Source organism: Scophthalmus maximus, chromosome 18 (assembly GCF_022379125.1).
Source record: "Scophthalmus maximus strain ysfricsl-2021 chromosome 18, ASM2237912v1, whole genome shotgun sequence".
In the NCBI taxonomy this organism is placed as follows: domain Eukaryota; kingdom Metazoa; phylum Chordata; class Actinopteri; order Pleuronectiformes; family Scophthalmidae; genus Scophthalmus; species Scophthalmus maximus.
Window position 1 is genome coordinate 7,119,544 of NC_061532.1, and position 24,212 is coordinate 7,143,755.

Here is a 24,212-nt window from a genome sequence, read left to right on the forward strand (position 1 = left end):
TTTATTTCACCCCTTTCAGCATCGGAACTTTCACTTCACCCCTTTTCACCTTCCTGACTCCTTTTGTTGTGAAGCCACTGACATACCACTACTGAACCACTACTAAACCCGACCTCTCTTGACATTGGTAGCCCCTACTCCTCCGTCTCCCTAATCCAAGTCCCTGTTAAATCGGTAATGACGGCACAGATGTTGCATTAATACATGAAACAAGCTGCGGCTCGGTGTTAATGCCATAATCACCACGCCAGCGGTCTTCGCGCAACACCTGGGCAGTATTAATGTGAATCTAGATTCTCGAGGAGATTCCCATCAGAAACACGCCACTGCGCGTCTATTGTTGTACATCCAAAAGTAAATCATAACAATAGGCAGAGGTTTGAGGAAGATTTTTTATTATACCTTGTTATGTGGTATATTCACGATGCAGTCAAATGAAACATTACATTGAACATTTTGTATTAATTTTCAAAATAGCTTAACGACTGATAGACCTTTAACAGTCAGGCCAACATAAATAGCAAGCTGGTACCCTTTTTTTAATGATAAGGTGCAAGAAGTATCATATGTCCAATAAATATACATGTGAACTTAAGAGATTAAAAAAGGAAATATCAGCTGCTTTTTATTTGTATTTTTACCGTAAATAGTGCAGAAAAATTGTGACCAGCGTTTGGGAAGACTTCAGAGAGTTACTTGGCGGTGCTGGTGGTGGGACTGTGTGTGATCGCGGGGGAAGGGAGGGTCACATTTAGCAAATCAACAGATGGACAAACATGGTCGGCCATCTGCACGGGCGACGGATGCGGTTTTGCCCTTACAGGTTGGGGAGATCCACTGGCAGGTAGATGCTGTCCTCCAGGGGAAGAAGACAAGGTAAATATTGACGACGACAGAACCCGAGCAGCACCTTTGTAAGCAACAGACATTGGGCCTCATGCAAGAAACGTCCGTACGAACAGATTTGTTCTGAAACCCTGCGTACGAGTGATTTAGGAGAACTCCCCGCATTCACCATTTTCCCCTCTGCATTTTGAGACTTCTTTCAAATACGCACAGAATTTACGAGCGGTCGAGGCCTGTCGTGAGAGTCACGTAAATTGGTCTGTTGTTAATCAAACCATTTTTTTCACGTACGGGTCGCAATTTTAAGTATATAAATTAAATAAAATGTATATAAAAATATATAGATTTCACCTCATTATTCTCACATTATTCTGTAATTCAAATTCTAATATAATTCTACATATATTCAATTACCTGTTAAACGTTGTCGCGCAATGGCCAGGGGAGCGCAGATCTTTGGCATTTGGCATGCATGTTGCGCAGGGGCGCACGGAGTTGCTGGATTGACATGTCGGTTGTTGACTGTAAGCTATTTTCAGATCGTTTCTTTAAACTTCACTCAAATTAGCTCATGACATCTCTAGTTAACCAGCACACAAGACAGGAGGGTTCATACAACAAGCGTCACATGCGCACTCATGCCATGGTAAATCGTAGTTGGTGCAGTGAAGGGCAGGTGGATGAGCCTCAACACATCTGGTGGTGAGCTACTCCACACGCCAGAGAAGACACGTCAAATAATTCTAACATGCTGCATATTGTATAATATTGCATTGAACGAAGGTGAACTGATCCAGCAGCAGCATTTCATCTTTTTTTTCAGTGACAGTGCGACTCACAGTATTTACAGCTCTGCTTTAGTCCGCCCGTTCAATCTCTGATCTCGTAAACATCTTCTTTTGTTCTCTTTAATGCTGTTTTCATGAATTAACTCTTCCTGAAGTGGGGCAGGAAGCAAAAGCTTGTATGGTATTTGAGGGGTGTTGGTTAGGCTAATTTGCAATACTCGTATGCGCTTGCTCAAATACGCACAAGTGGCATTCATCTTGTTCGTACGTAATCACAGATGTGGGATAAATTTAGGATAAGAACACGAACATGTTCCTGCATGAGGCCCAATATGTCCATGAGATAATCCCACACCGAAACTGTGGAGGGAAATATCAATCATCAAATGCAGCACAAACTGCTGGATACATAAAGATTAGAAGTTACAGAGGGTTGCTAGGGAGGTGATAAGTCAGTGATGGGGAAATGTGGCGTGTTATGTAAATTGGAGGGGCCTAATGGTCAGGAGTGTCCGAACGGAGCCTGTGTGTTCAGGGGTCTCTGGACAATGACTGCGTTGGCCAAGTCGGCCTCTTCCACACTTAATTCTTTGTCGTTGAGCTCTCGGAAAGGGAGGGACGTCGTCAGGACAAAAGGTGGGCAGCTCCTCTGGCAGCGTGCTACGAAATCTTGAACGTCAGTAATCCTAGAAAGGAAACACAAATATATATATAAAAATAAAAAAAATAGACAGAAATATTCCCAACTGAACATGTCTGTTTCTTTTTCAGCAGCAAAGCCTTCCCCCGCCACTCACTCTACTGTCTATAAAGCACTATACTAGTATCATCATGAATCATTCATCACGACCCAGCATACGCAAGCGATCCTATGGCGGCACTTCTCTTTACACACCGAGGCGAGCCGAAGGTTGGAGGGGTTCAGCCCCTCTCCACCCTTTTGCGACTAACCCTGTTATATAAATGCTGCATCAGAGTTACGCAATCCCTCTCTCTGGGGATTTTATAGATCCACTCCGTTGCTACATCTCAGATTATGTTTTCCTGCAGCCCCATGCTCTGTTGGAGGGGATATAACATGCACGGTGCCTTCAAACTCCAGCAGACTAGGACAAAGCATTGCATAATCCTCAAACAGAACCCCCCCTCACCACCCCTCGAGCTGGAACAAACAAAATCTTTTGTCATTCCTTGAGCTACTTCTATCCTGCGACGCTTGAGATTATAGGGATTTACAGACAGTGCGGTAGGAGTAGAGAGCATCAGTTCTTTGCCTACACATGATCGTAACTTTAATACGTGGACATGATTTGGTGTTGTCAAGCTCAAAGGTCGAGATGCGGAGAGCAGTGTGCATTTTGGCCTCGACATCGTGATACTCACCGATGCGATAGGTTAAACCTCTGTACCAATCTCCTGCCGTCAGCCAACCAGATTTGCAGGGAGGTAACTGGAAGGGCGTGGTCTAGTGTTACCATGGGAATAGGAGGAGATTCTCCATCCTCGTGCACAGACGGTGACCTGGCCACTACTCTGGGCGCAACACTGGGGATGGACAGGAATAAATAACAGATTAGGGACCAGTTAGAAGAACAGTACACACAGCATATGCACAGTCTTTCTTTTCTGTTTCTGATAACAACAATGTGTGGGCAGGGAAAATCTTTCAAAATAATTTTTTCGGACTGTCTGCCGGACAATTTAGTATTCATATCGTGACGCTCTGAAAATATCGAGGCTCTCAGTTCATTAGTGTAACTGTCTACTCGGCCAGATTTGCCCGCGGGTTTTTTTGATACCTGGATTTAGAGGGACACCTAGTGGTTCAAAGCAGTATGGTGTCTTAAAACTTGGCAGACACCACTTGAAAACAATAATGGCAACTCAACAATTCCCTTATTACAATAATTATATGTCAATATGAATAAAAAAAAAGACTTTTCAAAGGTAAAAATCACACTATCACAATAACATTTTACTGGGTAATGTTGTCACCACAACAAGTGACGACACTTACCTGCCAAGTCGGTATCCTCGGCCGCTGAAAGGGTGAAAGGCCTTTTTCCTGGGAACATAGTTTTCCTCCGTCAGGTCCTCCAAGCTGATCTCCAGCTCCTCCTCTTCTGCTCTGCTCCCCCACTCTGCCGGGAGCTCCCTGGTACAGGAAAGATCAGACTTGGAGTCGAGTCAGATCAATCGACCGGACAAATGAGCTCTAATGAGGATTATTCTTTTATTAATAACATATGGCCTGGTTGTGGAGCTAAGTTCCCTTCGGGGACTTACGGGGTTTGACTGCAAGGTTGAACCAATGAATGAAAACAGAGGACACACGTTATGCTACATACGAGCAACACACAGGGTTCAGCTCTCTATCTATACACTATAAATGCAGTATACACACATAAATGTGAAGTGAAGCTGGAAAGGTTTGTTTACATTTGCATTGCTGAAAAGAAACCACCACTCTGAGCTTGTTGTAATCTGTCAATTGAACATCTGCCATATAAACCAGGTCAAAGACCCATTTCAAACACGAAGGGGAATGACAGGGGAATACTGTTATTGAAGAGCGTTTATAAACGTTCTGTTTTTTAATTGTCAGCGGTACAGGTTACAGTGGCCTGCAATGGCAACAAGTCACAAGCCACTTGCACATGGTGATGTGCTCAATTCAAGTACTTTTCAAGCTGAAGGAATTCCGGCGTGCCCAAATTAAACTCACCCCCTCTTGATCGATTCCAGGAAGTCTTGGTTCTCCGGTATGGAGTAGCTGCGGAACTCCTCATCATTTACAGTGAAGCCATCCTTCCACAGCCTTACCACCATCTCCACCTGGAAAGAGGGTTATGTAACCAAGATGTTGAGCCCTCAAGTGGCCGGCCTCAAGTGGCCTAAACTTTGCGACAATGTTCCTCTTTACATCAGATCTACTGAATCTGTGTTTTGATTGAAAAGGCTCCTGAAAACTAATTTATGCAAAAAAATGTATTCATTAACGCAGGATAAACACCATGAGATGCATCATCGCGTTTTCGAAGCGGGTCACAAATTATTTTTATAGATCTGCCTTTTTATAACACTACGTTTGCTTCAAGCAAGTCTTTAGATTTAGTTGCATACAAAATTATTGTGTTTGTGTATGAATGTATGCTTGATTGTATGAAATGATGTTCGTGGTTATGACTGTTTATTTGCTTGTGTTCCTGTACTTGGAATATGTGCATTTTAACTTATATGTTATACCTTGTAACTTGTATAGCACTTTACAAATAAAATTATTATTATTATCGTCATTAACACGAGTGGGTTGGTGTGCACATACAGTGGGGCCCAAAAGTCACAGAATAGCTTGAATGCCATTGCAGATTCCTCTCCCTATCATCTTGTCTCTTGATTGTTCAGTAAATGTATTTCCCCCTGCAGCTATTGGAAATCTAATCCTAATTCTATTGTTTCCACATGTATCTGTATGTTTAACATATTATGTATAAAACATATACAAAAAATATACGCTTGTGGTTGCTTCTATGCAGAGTTAATTACACAAAGAAGGCTGTCAACAATATATATATATATATATATATATATATATATATATATATATATATATATATATATATATATATATGGTCTGTGTGGACATGATGAAGCTGCAGAGGGCTCATTTGCACAGATGTGGGAATCCGTTTCTGACCTTTGATGACCCTGAGGCGTCGTAGCAGATCTTCTCCACCTCATCGAGGAGGTCTTCCACCGAGAAACTACGCCTGATCGGAGCCTCCTCTTCATTCTCTTCACCGACGACCCTTCAGAGAACGATGGACAGGAGTGCATTCTTGAGTTCAAGCATGAAAACACACACGGCTTGTTTTGCTCACTATCTGATTTGCATAGCCACATATTTCAGAAGAAAAGGTGGTTCATGGATATTGGACCATGAGATTTATGAAATCTATTCAGTTCAAATGTTTTCTCTGAGTAGCCTATCAAAACAAGCCAGTGAAGGAAAAGAAAAGACGTGACTTACCACTTGTCATCTTTCTCCCCTCCCACAGTGTCAATCTCTATCATGACGACCTGCGTTTCCCATCTACAGAGAAATAAAACACACTGAATTGTGTTATGCCTCGTTAGCTCGGGGGTTTATGACTTGAGTTCCTTCATATGCTGAAACTGAGTTCCTTCATATGTTGAAACTGCTAAATAAAATGCCCAACACAGTATCGATGATCAGACCAAGCAGCCGGACGCGTTCTGGTTAATTATGTAAGTGGGCGTCAGACAGGCATGGACGAGCGCAGCGTCAACAACACGGGGTCTGTGTACAATACGACCTGGGTTACACTCACACAGACACACGACGGAAGCTCGCTAGCATGCGCGAATCAAGGTTAAGCTCAAATACTGATTTACCAGTTCGTGTTTAGTCGGTTGATCCCGAGCTACACATCTGCAGCCATAACTTTCGCCGAGCGTCTCTTCTGCTGAGCAATGCGTGACGCAGTAGTGTCGTAAATCGACTGCTGTTGTCGTAAAACTACTACGCTGCCGGGTTATACTACTAAATAATACTAATACACGGCTGGGTCTACCCCAATTCCAACTGACTATATAGTGTATGAAATATTATATTCACATAGTATTAACGTATTCTATCTATCTATCTATCATCTAACTATGTATCTATCTTTCTGTCTATCTATCTATTATCTATCTATGTATTTATCTTTCTATCTATCTATCTATCTGTGGTGATCTGGTTGACAAATCCATAGTGTGACCGCTGCATTCACATACATTCATTATTTTGATATGCATGCACTTTTTAATAGAATACAAAATTATTTTTGTATTCTTTGATTTATGATTGACCTGTTATTAAACCTATAGAAATCACATTTGCATCTTCAGTCAAGGCAGAATAGAATAGGCAACACACACACACACACACACACACACTCCCACACCAATCAGAGATCATACTGTTATTCTCTCCAGGATCACTGGAGGAAGTAAATGGGCAACTTGGGGAGCGTTCAGTGCCACTTTTACTTCATAGGAAAGATAGTAAATCAATTATCAAACTGTTTCACACTTTCCTTTCCTTTTCATTATTCTCACGCCTGTCGTATCTTCAGAATGACAAGTCATGTTGGATTTCATTGGCTTCAATATGACTGATGTGAATTCGGCCTACACTATCATCGCAGAGTGGCAACCAAATGGCCAACTGCAGGTGAAGAGCAATACTGACAACAGCAAGGGTAGAGAATGATTATTGTCTTCCTTTTTTTATTAGACTACGCAGATAAAGGTTACAGTAAAGAATGACAACATTTAATATTCACCAATATTGTGTCTGGGTTATGAGAGTGAAGAGTGGACTATGTTATGGCCAATTTGGAAGGAGTGAACTTTTTTGTCCCAGTATATTAAAGGCCGTCCACTCCCATGTGTCCCACCCTACTTTTTATATTCCTGTCCAAAAAGAAAACGTGGCATTCCTCTGACAGGATCACTGTGTCCTCGAATTCACAAACAGTTCTTTCTCTTTTTCTTAAAGTTTTCCTGCACCATTGCTTCGTATATGCTCCAGTAGAACTTTATTTAACTTTAAAGGATCTCCGTGTCCACTGTAAATATTCCAACTATAAATTGAAAGTTGTAACCAATAAAACAATTGTCAACTTTTTCTTTTGTTGTTGACTTTTTAGGATCTTGGTGACGTTTGTCTTGACGTTTTGGTAACTAGGCTACTAGTTCATATTGTAGGAATCGCCCAGTCAGCAAAAAAATGAATGCACCTGCCAAACAGTCCCACAACAACCACTTGAGAGAGAGAGAGGAGAGGGAGAGAGAGAGAGAGAGGGAGAGAGAGGTGGGAGTGAGAGAGAGAGGTGGGAGTGAGAGAGAGAGGGAGAGAGAGAGGAGAGGGAGAGAGAGAGAGAGAGGTGGGAGTGAGAGAGAGAGGGAGAGAGAGAGAGAGAGAGAGAGAGAGGTGGGAGTGAGAGAGAGAGGGAGAGAGAGAGAGAGAGAGAGAGAGAGGAGAGGGAGAGAGAGAGAGAGAGGTGGGAGTGAGAGAGAGAGGGAGAGAGAGAGAGAGAGAGAGAGAGAGAGAGGTGGGAGTGAGAGAGAGAGGGAGAGAGAGAGAGAGAGAGAGAGAGAGAGAGGAGAGGGAGAGAGAGAGAGAGAGGTGGGAGTGAGAGAGAGAGGGAGAGAGAGAGAGAGAGAGAGAGAGAGAGAGAGGTGGGAGTGAGAGAGAGAGGGAGAGAGAGAGAGAGAGAGAGAGAGAGGAGAGGGAGAGAGAGAGAGAGAGGTGGGAGTGAGAGAGAGAGGGAGAGAGAGAGAGAGAGAGAGGAGAGGGAGAGAGAGAGAGAGAGGAAAGGGAGAGAGAGAGAGAGAGGTGGGAGTGAGAGAGAGAGGGAGAGAGAGATCGAGGGAGAGAGAGAGAGGGAGAGAGAGAGGTGGGAGTGAGAGAGAGAGGGAGAGAGAGATCGAGGGAGAGAGAGAGAGGGAGAGAGAGAGGTGGGAGTGAGAGAGAGAGGGAGAGAGAGAGGGAGAGAGAGAGAGAGAGAGAGAAATGGCGCCTCGACGCTGCGCTCACTGAGGCAGTGTCTGGAGCCGGTGAGGGAGATCCAGTGAGGGCAGTGACAGAAAGACAATAACAAAATCAAATAAAACCATGGTGAACACACGGAAAAGCTCCCGGTCGAGGAGCGGCCCCTTCATCTCCTCGCGGACTAGGTCGTCGTCGAGAAACTCGGAGGAACATGTAAGCCGGTTTCTTTTCTTTGCCGGTGAGCTAGCCGGGTTCTTGCTAGCCGGCTATGGCTAGCTAGCCGTAGCCGGCTAGCCGTAGCCGTGGCCTCAAAGTGCACCCGCACGAGTGCACCGTCCACGGCCGGTGTCTCCCTCGAAACCCGCACGGTCGCGCAGGTGCGCGCTCGGGGAATCGGGCGACGGCGACTCCCACGCGTGTCGCCCGCCGCGGGCGCGTCGCACTCGCTGTCAATTCGCAGGCTAGCGGTGCTCACTCCCGGCTAGCCCCAACTTGAGTTCCCTTTGTGTGTTGGCCACTCGCAGCCGGCGGACTTGTGTCGCCGCGGTCTCCGCAAACGTCGCCCCCCCCCCCCCCCCCCCCCCCGCGGTCCAAGACAACCGGACCACTGGACCACTGGAGCTGCCGGCCGCACACCGCCGGGGTACCGGGCGTGATGGTCTCCTCAAACGTGAAGCGACAAGGCGACAGGTGAGCTAGCGTGTGCAGGCTGCGGCTAGCCAGCTAGCTCACAGTGGGGGAAGGGAGTCCCAGGTCCACAACAGTTGGCTGGCCCGAGTCCCGTATTTAGCGAGTCTGAACTCGGTGAACTCTCCGCCGTGAATGCCCCGCGGACCCACACAGCCCGCGTTTAACCACAGAAGCGATACAACGTATCTGAGCACTTTGTTCCACAACTATAAACTCAGTGTAGTGGCATGGCTCAGCTCCCCCGGTCGCCTGACCCACAAGCTGTCTGACAGTCTTTGTCTCAAAATGTAAACACTGGGACGGTGCGAGGCCAGGGGCTCCGTGTGGACGCGCCGATCACCGTCGACCAAAGACGACCAACACAATTCACCGGTCTGACAATGTACTGAGCCACGAGCACATTGTGGAGTCAGACATGTGGTTCGAGTCCCTCGAGTCGTCCCTGGCTCATGTCCAGTCCACTGGATCCCAAGCCGGGCTGACTGATGACAGGTGATCATGCAAAGTGGTGATTTAAAAAAAAAAGCTTTAGAGCGATAAACCTGACACATTCACAACACATCACGGTTTTAGGATTTCAAATTGTAGACCTTGTTGTCAAAAAAACAACAACCTGTGGCCAAAACGGACTATTGTTGTGTGACAAGTCTCCCTCCGACTTTAAAGGAAGAGTGATCTCAAGGTGCAGCTGGAGGCCAACCGCTGTTCATTCATTCCCCGTCAGTGCCGCTTGCACTTTGCCGGTCTGTCGGCGTCCTTCCAGCCTGTCAGACAAACCCCCCTCTGCAGACGTTGCAGACCTTTGTCTACGACAACAGTGAGATATGAGGATATCAAGCGGTGAAGTTGAGCTGTGAAGGGCACGAGGCATCAAGGGCACATGTCTGGTTGCGGCTGCGTTGTGATTCAGAGAAATGCACCGAGGAGTTGGGACCAAGGTGTCACGTCTCCTCATCAGACTCTAATCTGGTTTTGCAGTTTTGAAGTATTGTCTTTTATATTGTTATTGATTTGATGTTTACTTGAGCACTTTGCTCATACCTGCTTGTTATTGGCTGGTTTTTGACAATGATTGAAAAGATGGATTTTTTGGTGCAAATTAAAAAAAAAAAAAAAAGGCTTTCACATTATTTGTTTCGCAGAAGGAGCCCAGTAGTGATGTGAGCAGTCCCAGTAGCCCACGGCTGACTCCCCCTTCCAAGCGGACACGGCGGCAGATGGCCTCCGAACCCAGCTCCAGCGATACCTCCCCATCCCCTCAAACTATGGGCCAGAGGGTCAGCTGGGACATTCCCACCTATCGCACCAGGTCAGCTTCTGGTTTTCGTACATCAGTGTTTTTTTGAATGGTCTTTGTATGTCAGCAAAGCATCACGTTGTGCAGCACAATGACACATGTCACTCACATGGTGGTGTGTCATCTAGTAGGCCATTAATTAATTGATCTGTATAAGATAAACGTTTAAAAAAGCCAGAGTTAGTCAAGACGGCAGTTTAGTTAAACATCATTGTAATCAGTGGAGCAGTCAAACTCAAACATGAACTATCACACAGTATTATGTGTGAATAATTGCCGTCTTCTGTGCAGATATCCATACATAATTTGACTTTGTTGTTTTATTCCCTAGGCTGTCTTCTCGCATAATGCAAAACGGGCACGGTAATTCAATTCCTTTCAATTTGTTCCAAATTGCCACACATTGAACATATGCAGTTTTGGAGCAAACAATAAAAAATATTTGCCACTAATTAAAATTTTTATCAACGCTGCAGCCCATATGAGTCATCGGAATGAGGAGGTCGGAGGTGGAGATCACTCTCGTATGAATGGCCACGTGGAGCTGAAGAGGAGCTGCCGGGTGAAGAAAAGCCAATTTGAACACCTCAACCAGAGCCTGCTGTTTGACCAGCTGGTCAACAGGTAGCTCACGCACGCACGCACGCACGCACGCACGCACGCACGCACGCACGCACACGCTAACCGCGCCTGACTGAATTGTTTCAAGCGTATTTGATGAATTGGGGTAGAATCTATAAGTTGGCTCCTTATACCTGAGAAAAGTATGAGAAACCAAGAAAGAAAATTTATCATTTGGTTTTATTTAGTTGCTAAGGGCACCCAAGTTTATGTATAAACACATATACAATTTGTATGTGGACATTTCTAGTGATTTGCCATTGTTTTGTGGCGCAGTGGTTTGGAAATCAAACGTGACTGTGTTTATAAAGTTCACTTTCAGCTTAAAGGGTGTCATAAATTGTTAAAATTGGTTTGAGCAGCGTGGGTGTTATCGCTCTGTTTAGTACCGTTTTCGCACATTGCAAGAGTTGAAACAAAACAGCGTCAAGATTACAGATGTAAGTCTGTTTTTTACCTTCATTGTCGTTCTGTCTATTCAGATTAAAGATGTAACACAACAGCAGTGCTATTGTCCAAAAGTGCACTCCCCCTCCTCGACAAAAATGTTTACCCATGTTGTGCTACTGTAAAGGTGCCTTCAGTTTGTCATTTTGTGTGCTTGTGTGTGTAGCACTGCTGAGGCTGTCCTTCAGGAAATGGACAACATCAGCAGCATCAGGCAGAACCGTGAGGTGGAGCGACTTCGCATGTGGACCGTAGACACAGTGGAGGTGAGTGTGGCCATGCCGCAACACAAAGAGCAGAGCTTGAAAAGTACAGTGTGGCTGCATTATGATCGAATGTGAACACAAGTGAAAAGCCTCGGGCTTCGTTCCTTTCAGGAAAACATGGACATGTACTCCCGGGTGAAGCGCAGGAAATCCATGCGCAGGAGCACTTACAGCATGCCAGCACACCACAAAGTCCTGAGCAAAACAGAGCAGGAGGACGAGGAGGAAGAAGGGACAGGAGGTCAGTGTCTTACTCATGAGTCACTGGAGTGATGCTCAGATCATGAAATCTTAATGACGCACCGCCCTTAAAAAAAAAAAAAAAAAGAGTCGACCGCTTAGTGTAGAAGTTTGAAAGCTATATTTGTGACCTTCAGAATCTCACGGCGAGGAAGAGGAGGACGATGCAGAGGATGACGATGAAGACGATGAAGGGGATGAAGCGGAGGAGGCGGGAGAGGAAAATGACCGACCGTACAACCTGAGGCAGCGCAAGACTGTGCAGAGATATGAGGCCCCACCCATTGGTAGTTATTGTTTTTTGCCCCCTCGCCAAATCAATCCTTTGTTTATAAATTCTGTTCAACTAGGTTTATTGCCAATTAATGTAATTACGTCCACTTGATGATTTATTTTTACTTTAGGATTGATCTTTGACAACCAGTCGCTTTGTGTTTGCTTTCTCAGAGCCAGTCAACAGAAAACAGAGCAACCCCTCCCTTTTCGACACCCACAGATCCCCTGCAAGAAGAAGCCATATAAGGTTGGTAAAATCTGATGCTGAAACTGTAACATTGTGTTAGTTTAAAACAGCTTTTTCAGTACCATGACTGATGAGCTCAACACTGTCGTTACAAATGATCATTAAGAACTGTGATGGTGTCGTACTGAATGTAGATGTCACACTCTTGCTTCCAGAGTGAAGAAACACGCCATACACAGCAGCGACACCACCTCGTCATCTGATGAAGAGCGGTTTGAGCGGCGAAAAAGCAAAAGCATGACCCGGGCCAGAAACAGGTGATGGCTTCTGCTTTTTTATATCCTCCTTTCATCTGGCGCTGTTTTACTTCTGCTTTGATCGAAGCACCTTTCTTTCATAGTTTTTTCTTTGAAACGTCCTAAAGAATAATTGAGATCAAGGGCTGCTGACATTGGTACAAGGGCTGTAGCAATGGCCAATATGCATTTGTACTGAAATCACTCACATTCTTATTTGTTTCACAGATGTTTGCCCATGAACTTAACTGCAGAGGACCTGGCGAGTGGGGTTTTGCGCGACAGGGTGAAAGTGGGCGCCAGCTTGGCTGACGTTGATCCCATGAACCTTGACAGCTCCGTGAGTGGAATTGCTACTGGATACCATAAAGCTGCAGAGCAGCATAGCTTTATATACTTGTTACTGTTGGAATTGCAATATGTTTGCTCGCCTAACAGAGCCTCGTAATATTTTTCAAAAGATTTAAAATGTTCATGTAATGTGAGAATTTGTTATTCTCCTCAGGTGAAGTTTGACAACGTGGGTGGCCTCAGTAATCACATCCAGTCACTAAAAGAGATGGTAGTGTTCCCTTTGCTTTACCCTGAGATCTTTGAGAAATTCAAGATTCAGCCTCCCAGGTGAGAAGAGCTAACATGTGGCAGTTTTATTCAATATTGTAACTCTGGTTTGGAATTGTGTTGTATTTTCTGATGGAAAAAGAGACGATATTAAGATTCAACCATAGATATGCTTGGCCACTTTCATGACGACATATTTTATTTTTGTCTTTGTACATATAGAGATATGTATTTGTATAAAGCTGGTATTTTTCCACAATTATCACAAAGCGTTTCCTCTCCCTTCCCTTTCAGAGGCTGTTTGTTCTACGGCCCTCCAGGGACAGGAAAGACCCTGGTCGCACGGGCGCTTGCCAACGAGTGTAGCCAGGGAGACAGGAAGGTTTCCTTCTTCATGAGGAAAGGAGCCGACTGCCTCAGCAAATGGGTCGGTGAATCAGAACGCCAGCTACGCCTGCTCTTTGACCAGGTGAGTCAGTGCTCTGGTCAGGTCAAAGGCAAGTTTTATATCCTAGCAACCATAGCTGCCATCACTGGATTTTAATTGACTTCACAATGTAAATAGAAAAGTATTTTCACACCCTATGTTTCTTGTGTTCTGCCCATTGCAACTTAATGTCGTCATATATTACGTTTCACTTTTGTGACAAAAATGTACTTCTTGAATATAAGCAAACTGAAACCAGCTGGATTTAATGTATTTTTTCAATGGGCATTATGTCTTTCTTTCGATCAGGCTTACTTGATGAGGCCATCCATTATTTTCTTTGATGAGATCGATGGTTTGGCTCCTGTTCGCTCCAGCAGGCAAGACCAGATACACAGGTAAGACCAATGCAATTAAACCCTCATACAGGAACGTACAACTGTTCTGTGCTCGTGTTTATGCTTGAAACATATAGTCACCTCCAACATGGAGGTACTGTAGCTTTCCATAATGGGAGTAGTGGCAATGACACAGAGTTGTCAAGTATCTCGTGGACTTGTAAGTCACTCAGAAACTCAAACCAAAAACAAAATAATCCACTTCACGTATAACTTTTCTTTAAAAAAATTTTTTTAAACACTTTATTTGTAATTGTGTATAATTTTTAAAATGCTCACAATATCATATATTAAAAAACATAGTCAGGTGGTTTGCAGTACTGAGAGGAGATTGTCAAAACTGTGGCTCCTTTTACTTCTGCACCCTGACTATATATTCTGCTCTGAACTGCTGCTGTTTCAGTCCTTGCCAAAAGGTGGCACAGGTTTGCTGTCCATGCAGCTTTGATTTTTGGAAGACATTTGGATTTGAGTGCTCCACATCAGGGACACTGGAACCCACATTTGTTTTTTTGATTAGCGTTGAGCAATCATAGCAGTGGTGATCAGTGTTCATAACAATTCCAATTCTGTTTTAGACCATTTCAGGATGAGCTGTAGATGAAGAAGTTTCCTCTTATGCAAACTGCTGCTCTCTAAAAAGTTTTAATATTTGAATAAATAACAATACAATCCTGGAGCACAGTTGATTAAAATCATGAAATGTGTTTATGCTTGAGTTTATAGAGGCTCTTCTCTTTCTGTCATGCTGGTTAAATACACACATGAATATCTAGTCAATTGGAAAACAGAGCGTTAGATTTTTTTTTTTGCACTGTTTGTTCATTATGCCCGTTTGATGGACCATGTATTTGCAGAAATAAGATCTTGTCAATATTTTTTCAATCTCAAAAAGTATTAAGGCTCTGCATGTGTTGAGCTGTAGTTATATTATGTTTTTGGAACACTGGGCCTCGTGCAAACAACATTTTCGTATTCCAATCCTAAATTTCTCTGACATTTGTTTGTAAGATGAGACATGTCAGATTCAGCAAAAACCTCTGACTTCAGAAAACATGTGTAAATGACCCGCGTAAACATGATGAATTATGAGGTGTAATCTGTTGCATCACCTCCTTCCCCTCTGTCTAGTTCTATTGTGTCCACACTACTGGCCTTGATGGACGGCTTGGACAGTCGCGGGGAGATAGTGGTCATCGGTGCTACAAACAGACTTGACTCTATCGACCCGGCACTCAGGAGGCCTGGACGCTTTGACCGGGAGTTTCTGTTCAACCTGCCTGGCAAGAAGGTGAGACTGGGGGTGGGACATCAATATTCGACGTGTGTGCATTGGACACAAAGTCATCAAGTCTTGCTTCAACTGCACTTGGAATTATTTAGACGTAGTCTTCACCGTAGGAACATTAATGTTTAATTGGCATTGCTGGAGGATTTGCGTATTACATCATATACATCTCTCTCTGAATAACCACCAAGTAACTGCCTGCAATATTTTTACTGCATGTGCAATGCTGTACCTGTATGCACACCCAGGCAGAGACACAGTGTAATAAATAAGGAATTACTTTTTTACTCATACAAGTCCATTGAGGTAATTATCACATGCATCCCTCTGGCAATCAAGAGTTTCCTCTTATTTTTCATATTTGCTGTTGGATGTTTTGGATTCAACAAACAAGTGCCAAAACAGATCATTATGGTTTCTGGAAAATGTAAAAAATCAGTTTTCGCAGATTTATTTTGATGCCTATCTGAATGCTCTAATGTTTCTCTTGGGGGAGGCTTGTTTTTTCTTGCCGCTACTCACAAATAAAGTTACACATGTGTCAATGTGACAGTTGGTCAGATAAACAGCTCAGTGTACGTGACTCCCCCTCATTGACACTGTTTAACGGGTCGCCTTGCATTGCATAGGCTGATGATTGGTAATCAAAGCCTAATCTGCAGGCCATTGCTGGCTAAGCTCGCCAGTGGTGAGCTCCAACTGATTTAAAAACCTCGCTGTGGTGCAATCGGTTCAGCTCCGTCCTGGTATCGCCCAGGCTAGGAGCCTGTGTGAAATCTGGCCCAGCTGTGCTGTCTGAATTGAAAGGGAGATGTGATGAAAGACGATGAAAACTGCCCTTGATTCACGACAAAGGCCACTTTGTTTTTAATGCCTCCTCATCAAAGCACAGTCCTGTAGAGATGTTGCAATACATTGAAGAGTGTATTGTGCTGAAGACTGAGCAAGCCTTTCAGTTGAGCTTACCCATGCGCTGAAGGCAGTTTTGATCTGTCTCTCGCTGTTATCGGCTCTAGATCGAATAAAGTCTACTATTAGTCAGGGATGGTAATGTTTAAATGATAGCACTACTCTTACAGATGCTGCTTGTCAATCTCTTAATATATATATATATATATATATATATATATATATATATTAGTTTGTCAGATTTTGACGGTATTTTTACTATGTGGCAGTTTGACTGCAGCCCCCAAATTTGTCAATCTGCCTCTGCTTTGACTGATATGAAACTGAATATCTGAGTGACCGTTGCTCATGATGCTCTGAACACACCCACAATAATCAGCTGACTTATGGTAACTTCATAACTTCATGTACTCAAGTGTAGGAAAGAGCTTATAATTATGATGTTTATAATGTGATTGCCTCTGCACTGTGTTAGCAGTGGCAGCTACTGCCCGAGTTAAACCTGTAACCTTGTCAGTGTTGTTTTGGACATCAGGCTTGTTGTTCTGGACATTTGCTATCAGGCTACACATGGACTTGTGCTCCCTCATGTTCTGACTCTGCTTCTTCTTCGTCTTTGTGACTCTTCACCATTGTCCACTGCAAATTCAGGCCAGAAAGCACATCTTGGAGATCCACACACGGGACTGGATTCCCAAATTGGCTGAGCCATTTGTAGATGAACTTGCAGAAAAATGTGTCGGTAAGAGTGACGTCTGTGTATAAAACTATTTGCCATCTTTGCTGTGTATCATGTGAAATAACGACTTGTCTGACATTCATGTTCTCTGTTGTAAACAACCCTTTAATAAAGCTGGATGAAGTATTAACTAACCTGGTATCTGGTTCGCTCTTAGGCTACTGCGGTGCTGACATCAAAGCACTTTGCACAGAGGCAGCCTTGGTGGCGCTGCGTCGCCGCTACCCCCAGATCTACGGCAGCAGCGTCAAACTGAAGCTGGACATTACCGCCATCGTGCTGGGGCCTGGCGACTTCAGCAAGGCCATGAGCACAATCGTCCCAGCCTCCCAGCGGGCCCTGGCTCCCCCAGGCCGAGCCCTGTCCCCCACCCTCCGGCCACTACTGGCCAGCTCTTTCTCCTTGGTGCTGAAATCTCTTCTTCGAGTCTTCCCCCATGCTCAGTGCACTGACAGGGACAACACTCACGGTAGGGATCTGGGACCCAGGTTCCAATGGTTTGAGCTGTATCATTTGTTTTTCCCTTTTCTGCTACTCGCTGCTGCTTCTCCCACCTTGACTCTTGCTCTCTTCTCCCCTGCCACCTGTCTCACTTGTCAGTGTGCTCTCCCCCGTCATGCTGCGAGCACTTCAGCAGCTTAACCAAATTTCACAGTCAACAACGTTTACACCAGATTAGCTGCAACGCATTCCCAGACTTGTACTTCTTGTGCCCAAAAACAACATGAATTTTCTAGGTTACTGTTTTCACTTTAAATTCCAATTACATCTGGCCCTAATAAGCCAGCTCTCTTTTTTTATTCTCACCTTTTGGGTTGAAATGCCCTCATTAATGTCAGCGATAGTGTTGCTCTGAGGATTGTAGAAACAACTTCACAAGTGCGTTTACCACCATTATTATTCCTCCCCTATTCCAGGAAAAGTGAGTCTCTGAATAAGCGGTGTTCCTCTCTGTCCTAGGCGGTGACAATCAACTGCTTGAAGAGGACTTGTACAGCGACGGTGACAATGAGGAAGGCTCTGCTTCTATCTATGAAGTTGAGCCTGCCGCATCCCCAAAGAGTCAGCTCTCTTCTTCTGCAGTGCACAGACCCTTCCTCCATTTCTCTATGTGAGTCCACAGAAAACACTTTTTATTATCACACTTTTTCCAAACATGGTGCTTACGCTGATACATAATGACTTTTTTTCTGAACAAGCCAGTGTGTTACTGTTTTTTATTGTTATTGTCTAATTAGGGACTAAAATGGATTAGTGTGCCTGGGAAATACAGTTTCCAGGCAGAGTTTGGTGGATTTCCTGTCTTGCCGGCCCAATTTGGTGCAGGAGCTTAAGGCGGTTAGATTTTATGTGAACTGGCTGAACCGACATTAGTCAGGTTCTGACAAAAAGAAACCTATGCCCATGACATCACGGCAGTAAGTCCAACATGTATTGCATGAGTGATAAGCAATATGACGATGTGATCAACATAATATCACATTGTCTGAGGAGCAATGAGTGATTTACTGCGGAGCCAATGTTGACAAATTTCATCCCTCTGAAGGTTGTTTTCTTAGGGTGACGACAAGAGGAGACATTGCATTCTAGGTCTCAAATAAAACCGCGTCAATACGGCAGCATTTGGATTTGAAGCCGACAAAGCTGAATGGTCGTCCTGAGAAACAACATGTCACTCAGTGGTCCTGCTAACTGTGGTGCTGCGTCGCTCTCTGCTTTTAATTTAGTGTTTGTTGTTCGCGTTCTCTCAGTCTCATTATATTCCATTGCGGTGCGTCTTCCCATGGCAAATGTTGGTATACTGGTCCAATCTGATAAACCGTTTTTTAAAACATTTTTACACCACCCATGTTACGAAGGGACACCTAAATTCAAATGTAACCCAATATTTCCCACACGAGTCATTCAAAATGTATAACAAGATGAATGAGCAGCAAAAAGAGCTCGGTGCCGTCAGCAGGGCTAGCTCCCGTTCATAAAAGGAGAGAGAGATGAAGTAACTGGATTACCCAAGATCTGACCCATAGCTTTTCATTTACTGGATTACCACTGACTGACCTATTAGCAGGTAACAAGCCTCTAGTCTTCAAGTCTTACACAATGTCCTAGGAAACGTGCGTCCCCCTACTCAAGAACTGTGTGTGATTATATGAAAGAAAAACCTTTTGGGGCACATTCATATTTATAGATAAAGAAAAGACTTTATTGACTGGTCAACACACAGCATTAAAACAGCACTTAATGCTCATTGGCTCTTTGTTTTCATCAGTGCTCCCAAAGACGTTGTTGACTGACCTAATTGTCAAATCCTGTTGTCAAACAACTGCAGCACAATGGAAGCTTGATAGAGATCTCTGGGACTTTCAGTATGAGCGTTCTTTAGGTGGAGTCAAAGATGACCAACAATCATGTGAGAGCGAGATGAGGGCAGAGTCTCAATTGCTTCTCAGCTTGTCTAATATTTGCAAAACGCTCAGCAGGATTAGTGGGATTGCGATCAAATGCAGACCTTCAAATTCTGCTGTAAGCAGAGCAATAACTGTTCCTTACCCTCCGTATGTAAGGGAGACTTTACTATTTTATATGATATGCTGGAAGTTGGAGGTTAGCCGAGTTTCTTCTATGCTTCCTCTAAACACTTGACTTGGAGTGTCGATCATTATTTTCCGGTGTCAGAAACCCCGTCTTTCATCTCGCTTGATCAGAGATGTAATATATACTCATTTGGTTCCTTGAAGTTTTTCAATCCGACTGAAAACAATGTGCAGAGATCTCTGTATTGTTACTGATTTGTTACCGTTTTCTAGCCCAGACTAATACTTAGATGCATATTAGTCTGGAACCTCTTGGTTCGTTTTCGATGTCCAAGAGGCGTTGCCAACGGACGCAGACCAAATTGCCTCCTCGACGCAATTGGGCTAGTCCCACAACCAGTGAGAGAAGGAAGGTTTTCAAAAGCAGCTTTCAGACATGCACTGAAGTCCAGACAATTCCCTGACCTTCTCTGGAGGGGCTGCATATGAGAATGCAAAAAAAAATCTCTCCAGACATTGTTCACAACTTTTCCCACCAGCCCCACAGTAATGTTTTTGTAGAATGTCCGAGTGAGGCCATGTGAGTATACAGCAGGAAAAATCTCTTGAGAATTTACAGCTAGTGAGTGGACGTGTTGACGACTGTAAACAAAAATACTGCTTTCTGCATTGGAGTTATCATCATGTCCTGCCTCCTGAATGCTCAAATCCTGCTCCTGCAGTTGTTAACGCTTCTGACTCGGACAATCTCCTGCTGCGTTCGTCAAATGAAAAAAAAGGCCAAATCCAGTAAATGTCCGGCCGCAATTTTGCGGACATTCTCCGGAGTGTCTGAAAAACACGGCTTGAGTAATGTTAATGGATAATGTTTATAATAAAGAATGTTAAGTCATTAAGTTAGTAGCAACTGAAACTGTGCTTATCAACATAAGCTCATCGCAGCAAAATGATCAAATCTGAAAAAGAAAACAATTACACTAACTGTGCACTCCCATCTGCTTCTAGCTCTGCCCTCCAACAGCCCACAGCATACCGGCCTCGTCTGCTGTTGGCTGGGCCCTCCGGCTCAGGACAGAGCTGCCACTTGGCCCCTGCCTTGCTGCACCATCTGGACAAGTTGCCAGTCCATCGCCTGGACTTACCCACTCTATACTCTGTCAGTGCTAAAACACCGGAGGAGTCCTGTGCTCAGGTAGCACGCACGCACACACACACACACACACACACACGTGTGCAGACATTCGCACACATGCAGACCCACACAAGGCCACTTGCTTCGGTGGTTTAAATTTGGAGAGAATAAAACAACTTGCCTGCTTGAAGCGACTTGTACTGTAATGTTTATTTTTTGCCTGACCTTGGATCTGCATGGCTGTAGGTATTCCGAGAGGCCTGCCGGAGTGTACCCAGTGTTGTGTTCATGCCACATATCTCTGAATGGTGGGAGACGGTGGGTGACACAGTGAAGAGCACATTCCTCTCCCTGCTGCAGGATGTGCCCTCGTTCAGCCCGGTCCTTATCCTCGCCACGGCGGAGACTTACTACTCACAGCTGTCGGAAGAGGTACACAAACACGAGCTCTGTTCATACCTGCTGTTAACATTTGTCCTCTGATCACTATGATCCTGTGATTTCCATTATGTGACAGGCGAATTTTATATGGACTGGAAGCTAAATCCCAATAGGTTTCCTTTTTTCTCTCTCATAGTTAGGGGTGCGAGTGCAGACACACACACTCACACTCGCACACACTGGGCGTCACAGTCAAGGTTTTCTGCACCCACAGAGTTTTTTATCTACGTTGGCACCATCATCTCTTTTCTTGTCATTTATCCCACTGCCAACTTCTCTCCCTGGGTATCCTCACCACCATTGCTCCTTTATCGTTTCTCTTGGATTTATTATTCTCTTTCTGAAAGCCAAAGCAGGATCGGACCACCCGCGGCGGGCTAGACTGTAAGGGAGAGATTGCGATAGAGCAAGGGGAAATGGAGAACATTAGAGTGGCAAAAGAGATGGAGGAAAGTAAGAAGGAGGGGTCGCTCTTGTCAAGGAAAAGAAGGGATTTAATTGGGTCAGAGGGTTGGCAGGCCCAGGTAACACTCACCGTATCTGTATGTCTTCTTTTTTTCTGTTTCTGCATTTGTATCATCCCTGGACATGGTCCACGGTGGAAAAGTCTCTTGGGAGGATTCTCTCTCTGTAGTTGACTCATTATGACTGAGACACTTGGGCTTTTTTTAATCCCTCCAGTTCTAGTTGCCACTTTTTCACAGTTTTTTTCTCTGCTCTTGTTGTCTTTTTTCCTCTTTATTTCACGTCTCATTATTTTGTTTTCTTTATGTCTCGTGGTTGATGGCTCCCTGCAATTCTCCACATCGGTTTCAGGTTGTTACTTTACTTAACTCCACCATTGTTGCTGATTAACATGCTGCGTTAAGAAATGAAGTATGGAAATGGAAGTAATCGCCCCCCCGCCGACCACTCAGCCATAATATTACTGGCTAGATTGCTCTTCATTACATACTTAGGTGACTGGCAAAAACTGCTTTCCTTAAATTACCTTCTCTTTTGGTCATTGAACACATCGCCATGTGGATTGGGGAAACAGGGAAGCACTTGATGGGACCAATGATGTGCTCAAGTCAACATGGAGCCAGTATGAGGGTATCAAGGCTGTCCTTAGGCGAAGCAGGCTTTGTGTGTTCTCCATTAAGACTGTCTTGCACTGCTAGTTCGCAGTAGGACTGCAACATTGCACTTGTTAATCGCTTCCTTTGTTAACTTTATTTTTTTCACAGTGACTGTTAAAATGTCTTCTCTTTACTCATTTCTAAAATAGTTATATTTAAGAGCATATTAGTTTGCCTGTGCCACACAAAGTGCCTCTGTCTGTCCTCTCTCCACTCACACTTGACAATGAAAACACTGTTACATATGTGATGATGAAGGGTTGACAGAAAGATGAACTTTATTGCCTTACCCTTTTGTTGGACTGCTGCCCACTAACTGCTTTATTTACTCTGACAAAATGCTCCCAGCCGGCACTCTTTTCACCACCGTCATTTTGGCCGATCCATAAATTAATTGAAGATTGATTTCTTCTGAAATAAGCCACATTTGGTGCTGCTTCAGATGAGCTTTATTATAATTCTTTTTTAAAGGTTAGTACTTTTGGTAAATTGAGGCTGTTGAATGATTTATTTACAATATTAGTGATTCTGTTTTTTGGGAGCAAAACGTCATACAATGTTGAAGCGTCCTACGACCAGATTAATGCATCAACCCTTAAGACCTTTAGAAATAAATCCATGCTTTCAGCTGTACTGTAATTGATGACATAACTACTTTACTGTAACGGATTACTTATCTCTAGCAGGCGTAAAGTTTCTGCTAGTTGGTTTTTCATAGTATTCGGAGATGAGCCTAATCAGTCATCTCAAGTCAAAAATCAGAAGAAAAAAAATAAATCCCTTTTTATTAATGTAATCACAAAAATTAAGTCAATACAGAAAGGTCTGACTCCACACTGCTACTGCCTTTAGTGATTCCTCGTGTGATACAGGGAGTGCGAGCTCTGCGTTGACGTCAGTAAGGGGAATGTATCTTGTAGTTGGACCCACTAAAACGGTGCCCCAGGTTTTCCTGAGAGAGTATGATTTGCAAAATTTGCAGTTTTCTTTTTGTTCTAATAATTGGAATCGTGAAATGATGCCGCTTATTCTTTACCTCAAAAGCATTATTCAGGCAAGGCCTGGTTTTAGTGTTTAGTCATAGACATGCCGCAGTCTCTGGTGCTTTCGGGGATTTGGCTTTCTTTGAGAGTGTTGCTTCACACTCTGGCTCAGAGAACATAGTGACAGCTGCTGTCTCAGCTCCAAACCTCAGCAGGGAACAGGCAGCACTGCTCCCCAGCCAAAACTGACACTACAGGCTCGGGTCCAACTACATGGCCTCCTTCCCTCCAGTAACAGCCGTTCACTATGCATTGATCGACTTCCTGTTCCGTGGAGGACTGATGGAAATTGCTAGAACACGTGATTGTCGGTGGGTGTGTAGTAACAGCCGTTACTGACAGCAGTTGGAGGGAGATGGCATCCAATCAGTCATTCTTTTTAATGCTGTAAAACTTCTGTGGGATCTGTGTCCTGTGGCATCATAAGTGCATTATAACGCGTGAACTGTATGTTAAATGTGAATGCTCACACTTATTTAAAGGTGGGGTAGGCGTTTTTTCTGAAAACTTTCTGTCATATTACTTGAAACTCTTGTGACAAACCGATGGCGATGAATACATCGAATGATCCGACACTGAAACGAAAACAATCCCTCATCTGTGGCTGCGGCAGGACTGTTAAAAACACGACCAATCGGAGAGTTCGCTCCAAAGAAAGTGATTGGATGAACCGGCTTTCTCCTGCCTGCGCGAACTCCCCTCGTTCACCACACAGTCGGGCGGGTGACCAGTCTCCTGCACGGCGTCGGCAAACAACCGGAGTTACGGGGCTGCTGCACTGATCTAAAGAAGAAAAGAGTTGCAGAAAGGCAGAGAAAGTGCCTACATCAATTTCCGGTCGCAACAAACAAAGCAGTAAGGACGGCTAGAATATTGGTGCCGACAATGGATCGACACATAGATTTTACAGTCGTGGTCCACTGATGTGGGCTTTCCATTATAAACGCAGATATTTAGAGGGTGGGGTGGCCAACAGCTGATATGCAACGCCGATATTATGTAATTTTTATTCATAGCATCTGTTGAAATACAACAATTTAATAATAACAAATATGACACACAATTGTTGAACTTGTCGGGTGTTTGATCAATTCTAAAAAAAG

The 24,212-nt window shown here is 44.1% G+C and overlaps 2 protein-coding genes across 3 annotated transcripts in view; one reads left to right on the top strand and one right to left on the bottom strand.

Annotated features, from left to right (window-relative positions):
- Positions 1-378: 378 nt before the first annotated feature.
- ubxn2a (UBX domain protein 2A) lies at positions 379-6,175 on the bottom strand. The gene is made up of 7 exons (XM_035618175.2): positions 6,051-6,175; positions 5,665-5,727; positions 5,332-5,443; positions 4,360-4,469; positions 3,652-3,789; positions 3,018-3,179; positions 379-2,320 (listed from the first exon to the last, which is right to left on the bottom strand). Exons 2-7 carry the CDS (start codon positions 5,706-5,708, stop codon positions 2,137-2,139), a joined length of 750 nt encoding a protein of 249 aa, XP_035474068.1. The 5' UTR covers positions 5,709-5,727; positions 6,051-6,175; the 3' UTR covers positions 379-2,136.
- A 1,928-nt stretch (positions 6,176-8,103) lies between these two features.
- atad2b (ATPase family AAA domain containing 2B) overlaps positions 8,104-24,212 on the top strand; it is a 70,916-nt gene continuing 54,807 nt past the window's right edge. For both annotated transcript variants that reach the window (XM_035617401.2, XM_035617400.2), the window contains exons 1-19: positions 8,104-8,409; positions 10,029-10,195; positions 10,515-10,546; positions 10,660-10,807; positions 11,418-11,517; positions 11,629-11,758; positions 11,895-12,044; positions 12,205-12,280; positions 12,436-12,537; positions 12,745-12,856; positions 13,022-13,137; positions 13,372-13,546; positions 13,814-13,902; positions 15,034-15,193; positions 16,751-16,841; positions 16,996-17,307; positions 17,799-17,949; positions 20,378-20,564; positions 20,751-20,936. In XM_035617401.2, the coding sequence (XP_035473294.2) occupies positions 8,320-8,409; positions 10,029-10,195; positions 10,515-10,546; positions 10,660-10,807; positions 11,418-11,517; positions 11,629-11,758; positions 11,895-12,044; positions 12,205-12,280; positions 12,436-12,537; positions 12,745-12,856; positions 13,022-13,137; positions 13,372-13,546; positions 13,814-13,902; positions 15,034-15,193; positions 16,751-16,841; positions 16,996-17,307; positions 17,799-17,949; positions 20,378-20,564; positions 20,751-20,936 (2,574 nt within the window). In that variant the 5' untranslated portion in view covers positions 8,104-8,319. The remainder of the gene's footprint in view (positions 8,410-10,028; positions 10,196-10,514; positions 10,547-10,659; positions 10,808-11,417; positions 11,518-11,628; positions 11,759-11,894; positions 12,045-12,204; positions 12,281-12,435; positions 12,538-12,744; positions 12,857-13,021; positions 13,138-13,371; positions 13,547-13,813; positions 13,903-15,033; positions 15,194-16,750; positions 16,842-16,995; positions 17,308-17,798; positions 17,950-20,377; positions 20,565-20,750; positions 20,937-24,212) is intronic.

Excerpts from the sequence above, each read along its gene's own strand:
- ubxn2a (XM_035618175.2), bottom strand. The coding sequence starts at position 5,708 with ATGATAGAGATTGACACTGTGGGAGGGGAGAAAGATGACAAGTG. Across the intron at positions 5,444-5,664 it reads GGGGAGAAAGATGACAAGTG|GGTCGTCGGTGAAGAGAATG; the intron begins GTAAGTCACGTC and ends CGTTCTCTGAAG. Across the intron at positions 4,470-5,331 it reads ACGCCTCAGGGTCATCAAAG|GTGGAGATGGTGGTAAGGCT; the intron begins GTCAGAAACGGA and ends CCCTCTTTCCAG.